The sequence below is a fragment of the Humulus lupulus genome, chromosome 6, assembly GCF_963169125.1.
Source record: "Humulus lupulus chromosome 6, drHumLupu1.1, whole genome shotgun sequence".
NCBI classification, from domain to species: Eukaryota; Viridiplantae; Streptophyta; class Magnoliopsida; order Rosales; family Cannabaceae; genus Humulus; species Humulus lupulus.
Genome location: NC_084798.1, coordinates 198,678,587 through 198,688,772, shown reverse-complemented (window position 1 = coordinate 198,688,772; position 10,186 = coordinate 198,678,587). Strand labels below are relative to the sequence as shown.

At 35.9% G+C, this 10,186-nt stretch overlaps 1 protein-coding gene across 1 annotated transcript; it reads right to left on the bottom strand.

The window, feature by feature from the left end:
* Positions 1-5,475: 5,475 nt before the first annotated feature.
* On the bottom strand, positions 5,476-6,250 carry LOC133782934 (uncharacterized). Its single transcript, XM_062222410.1, has one exon. The coding sequence runs from the start codon at positions 6,174-6,176 to the stop codon at positions 5,847-5,849; it is 330 nt and encodes a 109-aa protein (XP_062078394.1). The 5' UTR covers positions 6,177-6,250; the 3' UTR covers positions 5,476-5,846.
* Between the last annotated feature and the right edge of the window lie 3,936 nt (positions 6,251-10,186).

Sequence of the window (10,186 nt, the reverse complement as noted above, 5' to 3'; positions counted from 1 at the left end):
GGGGGGCAGTTGGCCTGGTGATTCACGCCTTTAGGAGGTGCAGGGGCGTTAGTGCGCACAGGCTCCCCAACTTTTTCTTTGCCCTTGTTAGGGGCGGCTTTGGATGGTCCAGCAACGACTGGATCCGGCATGGTGGCATCAGCACCACCTAAAACAGAGGCGTCCTCGTCCGAGTCGCCTAGATCTCCGAGCTTGCCTCGGAGGCGCTCCATCTTGCGCTGCATTTTTTCGGAGACGCGCTCCTGCTCAGCAAGCTTGGCCTTAGTGGCCACCAGTTCCTCGGCTACTTGGACCAGTTCTGGATCCTTCTTGTAGTAGTAGCTGTCTTTGTAGTAACCGTCTTGGACATACTCTTCTTCGTTTTCTAAGTATGTCGTATCTTCAGTGCTGACCCGATCCTGGCGGGATGTCGGGTCTTCACCCTGGTAGTCCGAGTCTTGGGTACTTTCTCCTTCGGTCTGGGCTACCGAGGGTTCGTTTTGTACCGCGGATTTTCTCGTAGTCACCATCTTTTCAGTACGGAGTGAATACAAAAAATGTACACAGAAAAAGAGCTGACTAACAACTCTCTACAGCTCTCAATGAAAGCACCAAAATGTTTACCGAGTTTTTCGGAAACGAATACAAACAAAATAATAAAGAGATAAGAACTGTAGAAGTGCAGAAATATAAAGAGACAAACATGTTTTTTACGTGGTTCAGGCGTTAACGAGCCCTAGTCCACGAGTCGATGTTATTATACTTGTAGAGAATTACAGTAAGATAGCTGGTGTATAAGACCCTCACAAACTCACAAAGTTTCTCTCGGGTTCTCTTGGAGAAGATGAAACTAGAGATCTTTTGGCAGAGTTCTTGCTCTCTAATTTCTTGACCCCCCTCCTATCGTAAAATGAGGAGGTTTTTATAGCTAGGGTTTTGGATTAGGGTTTTTCTCTACCCCCCTGAGTCTTAATTACACTAGCCGCAAATAGGGAATACAATTACCCTCGTAGCATGGCTGCAAGGCTCTACGTGGGTATAATTACATGAAAATATGGGGAATGCCAAAAGGCAGCTGTCTTTTCCAGGCTGTCAGCGGAACAGTAGGCAAAAAGGCACTTTTAGGCGTGCTGGGATGTGTGCGGCCTCGACCTGTCAGGCGGGATCCTGGGTCACGTGAGTATCATTTCAACTATGCTTTTTCCGTGACTCGACCGCTTGGTCTTCTTCCGTGCGAGGCACGGAACTGTATCCGCGAAGGTAACCTGAAGTGCTTCTTCCGGAAGGACCTTCCCCGAAGGATATCCTTTCGGGAGTCCGGGAGAACTGACGAGCTTCCGGGTCGCGGTTGCTTGAAAGAGTGTGCTAGACACTAAACGGGAGAGGCGAAGCCTTTCTGTTCATCCGCGAGCCCTGGTCACCCTCCGTGAAAGACTTTGATAATTCTGTTTCCCCGAGGCTATCCATTTAAACGCTATCTGGAAATCTGGATAACAGAACTCTTCTAGATAGCTGGCCGCCCATTCCACCACCGCTGTAGCCTCCGAGTTCCATTTCCTGAAAGCATCATTGTTTCGGCAGTTCCAACATTGCCAAGCCAAGATAGAAAAGAACCTGAATTTGTCTTTGGGAAGCTGAAGGGAAAGTCTGGACAGGAAGGAAATCGGGTCCTCAAGATTCCTTCTTTTCGTAATCTTGCTGAAACCCGCCACCTTCCAGATTAGATGATTTCTTGGGCATTGCCAGATTGCATGATACCAGACCTCTCTTTGGTTAGAGTCCCCACACCTACAACACCCCTGCTCCTTCCTAAGTTTCCTACAAAACAGAACATTATTAGTGGGAAGCCACTTGTTGCTTAGCTTCCAAAGGAAGAGTTTGATTTTGGGAGGGACTCGCAAGAACTATCCAATCAGTTAATTTACCAAACACTTTCATAGAACTTTTCTAACTCTCACTTGCTTAAAATCTACCGAACACTTAACAACTTTTTCCCACAGCATAACTACATTTATTTTTTCCCACAGCATAGTTATACCAAACTGGCTCATAGTTTAAATGTCATCCAAAACTTGAAAATTGGAACATAAATCTTAGCCAAAGTTGAAAAATCTCGATGAAGGTTTGGACTCAAATAAGGAAATTATTCGACCAGTGACAAGCCGCGAGGGCCTAGCGGGAGCAATGGCACGGAACGGAGGATGACTTCTTGGCGGTTCGCTTGAAGTCAAGGTAAAGCCCATGACATTTTACCTTACCGATGAACATAGTTGTTGTAATTATCTTGTAAAGATGACAGTTAGAAGTATATTCAACTATATATGCATGTGCTTGATGAAAAATAGATGAAATCATCTAATTTATAGAGTGAAGTCTTGATTATTTCATTGAATCATATATGCACATTTGACTTATTAAGCTAATATAGTTAGATGCACATCTTAGTAGTGATTGGTAGTGTGTCTCCCACTATATTAATGGGTACAATAAAAAATATATTTTGACGCACGATGCAAGTACTAGACGGACTTAATTAAGTTTTTGTTAATAAAAGAGTTGTTAGACTTCCAAAACCAGAAAAAATAAGTCCTCTCAAAGTTAAAGAAAAAAATAATAATTGAAGTTTAAGAAATAAAATTTACAAAGAATTTCACAAGCCAATAATTGTTTTGAAAGATATAGCTAGGATTTTTACAAAAAGAGAAGAAAAAATGGTCTTTACCGTCAAGAAGGGAGCTAGAAATTTTTTAAGCGTTATTATAGTGAACCATCTTAGTCAAAATATAATATTAAGTAGCAATAGCTCAATATAGTCGTATCGTGGTGGAAGACACACTACCAATTACTTCTACTAGTATGGTTGGCAAGGCTTCTCAATGACAACTTTTGGATTTTAGCTTTTTAAAAGCTATTTTAAGACTTGATTGAGTTTTCTCACAATTTGAGTTTTTACTTCAAAAAAGATTTCACGCTTAAGCCACAATAAGTGACTTTGTAAAAAAAGTACTTTTAAGAAGCTAAAAGTCCAAAGCTATAAACTAGGCCAACCAGGCCATTTCTTTACTATTTATGCAATAATACATTTTTTATTCATAACATCTTAATAATGACAAATACCCAGACCTCATACATAATTCTATTCTAAATAATAAACTAGTTCTTCATTGATAAGCCTAAAACTAATTTGGCAAGAGTATCGACAACCTCATCGATAAGCCTAAGACAATAATAATTACCAAATAGCACAAATAGTGTCAAACATTACATAATAATGTCATACTATTATTGACCCAATTATTTAATATCGAATATTGCATATTTTTTAATTTAATAAATAATATGAAAAAACACTAATTATTTATAAAGTATACACCTTAGGATACCTAACAACAATTTTTGAAAAATATATCATGAAAGTCATCACAAATAGCTAGAACATCTTTGACCACCATGCCAGAGCAGAGTTGTGCACAACTTGGTTCTTGATTCTGTAGAGCATTGAGGTAATCAGATTCAACAACGATTTTGTCACGATCAAGGGAGGAAGGCTACAAAGAATAGCCGCTTCAATTTTGGTATTGGGAGGAAGAAAACTCAATAGTAATTTACTAGAAGAGTCTTGGAAATATAATTGGATAAATATTTCGATTTTGGTATTGGGATGAGGAAAACTCAATAATAATTTATGGTTGAATAACTATTGTGCCTGAGACATTGAACAAAAAGGTAGGGCATTATACTGTCCCTCTAACGAAGAAGTTGAGAGAAGGTGTTTACATAAGTGGCTTCATTTTACTGCTTTTGACACTAACCTACATCATGTTCCCATGTGTGATGAAATTCTGGTCAATATTTTCTTTACAATAGTATCAAAGGGAAGTCTAGCAGTGCCGAAGCTTATGTTGTGGTCCATGCCTTGTTTCAGTGAGAGACATTGGTAGACAACACTTCGTTATCTAGTACAACATCTATTTCTATTACTTGTAAAAATCTTGAGCAAATTCAAAAAGGGTTTTTCTGTTCACAGAAAACAATTAATATATAATAGATGTAGAAATAGAGAAAAACTATGACAATTATTTGAAGCAATTCAAACTACTCTTTTACACTCATTTACAAACACAATCAGAACCACATACTCTTTTAAACCATAACCAGCCTATTCTCTTTTTCTAAAAAAAAAAACACTTTTTCACACCCTTTCACAAACGCAACATTGGGTATGTTTTTCACTTTCTCTCTCCTCTAGTCTGTCAGCTTCCAACGCCAACGCCATATAGCCACAGCTGCAGCTCTCTCTTTGCCAATCTTCCTTTGTAGATCATCTAAGCTTTAGATACAGAGAAGTATCTATGGAGTTATCATTCTTTTGGGTACTTTAGTTTATCTGGGTCATTGCTAAGTTTGTGATATCAGTTATGAAATGTAGGTTACACTAAAGAACCAAGCCTAAACCTTATGATTATTTACTTTGTTTTCTGATAAATTTAGCTGGGTTTACTGTGATTATGATTGATCACTTGTCATTCTACTGTAATAATGACGAGTTTTCTCTAAACGTTATTGGGTTGCATGCTAAATACGAAAAGAAGACTAGTCAAGTGCGGTCTCTAATCGGTCCAAATACGAAAAACATTTCTTTAGTTGCAATGTATTTTCCTCAAGACAGATTGTCATGGAACTTCCGGTTGAACATGAGCTACTTTTAGTTAGCCTTTTGGATCTTACTCGTGCTCCTTTCACTCAAACATAGCCACCTTTATTTTATCTTATAGCTTTACATTATATGCAATTCAACATGATAACTTGACAAGTTAGATGCTCGGGTTGATGACTCTGAGCTCTAAACTTGGGTTTTTTTTGCTATTGTTGGACGTGTTCTAAAATCCTCAGCTTGGTGAAATTCTTGACACCTTCATCTGGCCTCCAGGGCAGGGATATTGGGACCCGTATCCAATAGATATGGAGCTTAGACCACTTTCTATGGTAGTACTACTATTGGAATCACTAAGCAATGCGCCACACAGCTTCACCAACTTAATGTCTGTTTTAGTTTATGCTCCAATGCTTAAACACGTTCCTTTCATCGACCGTCTATGGAAGCATTTCGCGGAAAAGGTAAACATACTCATCCATCATCAATCACATCACATCACACCGAACTCAACAAGGCAAATCTTTTGGTTGCATATATCTTGACATGTTTTGAATGCATGGAAATGGTGAGTTTCACATAACAAACTAGGAGTTAGATAAAGGGTTTGGAGAGATGAAGTGGAAAGAGGTGCCAAGTAATTAACTTTCACCGAATCCATGAGAAAAAAGAAAAGGAAAAAATGAAATTTCCAACTTACATAGATAAAGTTTCTTCTTATGTTGCTCCTAATGACCATTCTGTGCATGAATAACTCTGCCACATAATAATGCAGTTTGAACTCACCAAATGAATCCCACTTCCCAGTTTGGCTCAGCGGAACTGTCAATTACACAAAACCATAAACATTAAAGAAACTGTGCACTAATATGTGATAACATGTACAATGCACTGTTACTTCCAATTTTTTTTTTCTTCTTCTTCTTCATGTTTCCATATCACAAAGAAGAATATTTTCCAGTTTTACAGACAGAGAGATTAAACCCCCCTTCACCCTGATGTATCAATCACATATATGTATCACACTAGTAACTATCAACTCTATCTTATTGGGAGAGAAATTGGAAATTGTCAAAAACCCACTCAAATACAAGAAATGAGAACAGAGATAGAAAGAACTGTAATCTCATCAAACAACACTTAGATACAAAGTACAATTATTGCACAGACCACCATAGAAAAAAGCTAAATCCCAACAAAGATGACAGAAAATTCAGAGAGAAGAGCCGCAGAATGGACAGAATCTAAAGTCGGGCTCGACAATCCGGTCACAGGAACGGCAACGAGGAGAGTCGGAGGAGTAATCAGAGGAAGAGAGAGGTGGTGGGAGAGAGTAGGATTGAGGGAAAAAGAGGTTGCAGTTGTTGCAGTGCATGAGAGGGTCTTTTCCAGGCCACCTCCATACGGGAACGAAGAAGAGCTTGAGAACCTTATCGTAGCGAACGAGATCAGCTGGGGAGGCACACGAAATGCATCTGCCCGCACCGTATTTTAGCACCTGACTCACTTGTTGCTCTACTCCTCCAACGAAGAAGAAGAACATTTTTCTTTTCTTTCCTTAGCTTTTTCTCTCTGGGATTCCAATTTTCTCGCAGTTTCTTTCAAAATAAATTATAAAAGAAAGAAGTTGACAAGTAGGGTTAAAGTTTTTTTTTTGGTGGAGGTTGGGAGAGGGTTCGAGATACATCTAAATTATGTATTATTATTTTTAAACATTAAAATATTAGAAAAAATAATTAAAACATTAAAACAACTTTGAAAAAATAACAACTTTTTTCAAATAAATTTAAATTTTGAAGGGAATAAATTTTAAAAAAAATTCAAATAAATTTAAGTTTTGAAAAAAGTTTTTAAATTTATTTTTTGTATTTTAAGTTTTCTTTTAGTAGTTTAATTAATTTTTTAATATTTTTATGTTTTAAAATAATAATAATAATAATACATAATTAAAATTAAACAAAACTTAAAATTGAAAAAAATATATATATTTTACTTATCTTTTTATTAATTAATTTTTTTATTTTTAAAATAATAATTAATTAATTAATTTTTTGACATGTGTCATTATAATGTGTTGCTACATGTATCTTAGTTGACATGACATTCAACACTTAAAATAGGTAACTAACCATTAAGAAGGTGTTTTGTCACCAAAATTTTTTATTGGGAAATTTGTCGCAATATTTGTAAAAATAAATAAGGAGTTTTACACAAATATCACTTTATTAGATTCTTATTCATATGTTTACACTACGGAATAAGAGATTGGATTAAGAGAAGATTGCTTATCAAAAGGGAAATTTCATATTATATGCATAATAACTTTGTAAATTTTTTTAATATGCCACCATAATATGCTATCCCAAACATATGACAATTTTAAATTTTTAGACAAAAATACCCATAACATCGAAATTGCATCGAAAAAGCATCGTTTGGGATAATAATAAAGTTTTCATGATTGTATCGAAATAGCATCGATGTAGCATCGATTTGGCATTGATTTGGCATCGAAGCACCATCGGCATCGATGTAGTATCGATGTAGCATCGAAATGGCATCGAAAAAGCATCGTTTGGGATAATAATCAAGTTTTCATGATTGCATCGAAATAGCATCGATATAACATCGATTTGGCATCGAAACACCATCGGCATCGATGTAGCATCGAAATGGCATCGAAAAAGTATCGTTTGGGATAATAATCAAGTTTTCATTATTGAATCGAAATAACATCGATGTAGTATCGATGTAGCATCGAAATGGCATCGAAAAAGCATCATTTGAGATAATAATCAAGTTTTCATGATAGCATCGATGTAACATCGATTTGGCATCGAAACACCATCGGCATCGATGCCAAATCGATGCTACATCGATGCTACATCGATGCCGATGGTGTTTTGATGCCAAATCAATGCTACATCGATGCTATTTCGATGCAATCATGAAAACTTGATTATTATCCCAAACGATGCTTTTTCGATGCCATTTCAATGCTACATCGATGCAATCATGAAAACTTGATTATTATCCCAAACGATGCTTTTTCGATGCCATTTCGATGCTACATCGATGCCAATGGTGTTTCGATGCTACATCGATGCCAAATCGATGCTACATCGATGCTATTTCGATACAATCATGAAAACTTGATTATTATCTCAAACGATGCTTTTTTGATGCAATTGCGATGCAATTTCGATGCAATTTCGATGTTAGGGGTATTTTTGTCTAAAAAATTGAAATTGTCATATATTTAGGATAGTAAATTATGGTGGCATATTAAAAAAATTTACAAAGTTATTATGCATATAATATGAAATTTCCCTATCAAAAAAGAGAAATATAAGAAGTTTTTGTTTTTTTTAATGTGAGATAAGGGAGCGAAATTTAAGGCTTTATGCTTCATAACATGTCCTATGAAAAAATTATGCCAGTATAACTTAAAGTTGGCATAATATGCCAATTGTCTTTTTAATTTTTTTTTACTAGGGAAATTTGATTTTTTTTTTTGTAATGAAATATATTAATTGAAAAAATTACAATGTTATTCAGTCTAGAAGATTAAACAATTTGAAAAAAAGAAAGAAATTTTCTAACGAAACAAATTCGTCGTCCACTCAAAGAGCATGCACTGTCAATCCATGTGCAGTCTTAATAATTGTACAACGTACATGAATCAGAAACACTATTGAAAAATTTGACAACAAACTTGTAATATCCTATAACAAAAAACCTAAGTCATTGCAATAAAATGATCGATTGGAAATGATAGTCACAACTGCTTAATATTTGGATTCAACAAAACTCAAATTAAGACCTAGCATTTGGCTCAAATCCAATACTACTATTAAAGCTACACATTATGCATGTATCACTGTAAAGAAACCTACAAAACAAAACATTATACGTAACAAAACATTAGTAAAATAAAAATCATAATAGAAAAATAAATAAAGTCAAAGCTTTATTTGTTAATAACCAAAAAAGATAATAAGAAGAAATTTAATAACCAAAGAAAATAAATAACTAAATATTATCATCAAATAAAAAATCATACACTAAATAAACTAAATTAGAAAATTATATCTTTATAATTCAATGAGATGAAAAAAAATATATTTATCTTGTCAATTGTGGTCTGAATCCTTCACGCTTGGCCAATTTCCATTGACTCCATACAACAAAACTTGAACAAAACAAAAAAGAAACATTGACAATACAAAAGTAAAAAAAAAAGACAAAATCATTGACAATATAATGCTCACTGAGATGACAAAATCATAGTAGTAATACAAAACCTTAAAATCGTAGCAGTGCAACTTGTGGACTCATAAATCCAAAATATATCAGCCACTATTAACATTAAAAATAATGTTATTATTTGCCTTGTTTTAAAAAATACTCCTCCTATTTTTCTTGGTCTCCCTCTTCCACTATCTTATCTATCTTGGCTCACTCTCTCTTTCTCTTGGAAGAGCCACGACAACCACCACTACACCATCATCACCACCCAATTTTTTTGAAAAAAAATGTCTACAACTTCGTCACCCTCCTCTATTTTTCTTAGTTTTACCTCTTTTTGCCCCTTTTCCCTACATTTCTCTTCTCTCACTACAAGAAAAATACTCTACAGCGATGACATCTATTGTGACGACTTTGAGTCGTCGCTGTAAGTAGTCGAAATCCACGAATTTTTTTTAATTTATTAAAAAAATAAGCTACAACGATGACATGTTGTCGCTGTAGAGTCATCATGGAAAAAAATGAGGAAAATATGTTATTCTAGAGCGACGACATGCCGTCGCTGTAGGATAGAGAGTGAACTTAACCACCAAGAGTTGGTTGCCTATTTTCACTCCCTATAGCGAGTTGTCACTATAGAGTCTAATTTAATCCACTAGTCATTTATTTTGTACTCTATAGCGACGACATGTTGTCGCAATAGGTCCAAAAAAAAGTGGGAAAGTGAACCGCCAAAAAATTTAAGTAAAATTTCATTCTTTATAGCGACGACATGTCGTCATTGTAGGGTAGACACGTAGCACGTGGCAAGATTCGTGTACTATTCACTATCCTATAGCGACGACATGTGTGTCATCACTGTAGGATCTCACTGTTTGAGTGAAACGGTGCGTTTGATATCAGCGACGACCGTTTATTACATACGTGTCGTCGCTATATAACCCTTCGATATATCCCCCAACTCGAGCCCTTCTTCTCCATTTTCTCAAAAACTCTGAACTTTCAGAGTCGTTCTCCTCTACCTCAGAGCGCCGCATGCTGCCGCAGGATGCCTCCCAACCCATTTTTTTGCCATTTTTCGTGAGGTTCAGGAATCTATACCGTATTCTTTCTATTGTGCCCTTAAAATTGTAGTTTTTTTTTTTTTAATATATGTGTTGTATTTGGAATAAATGGTGTTTACCTGTAACGCCCTGGTTACCCCAGAACAGTTACGGTGATCGGTGAACCGGAAATTCGACCCGCTATCCGAGTCCTTTGGTTAAAAACGTGCTCTAATTGTTATTAACATGCTAAGGTGGAAAA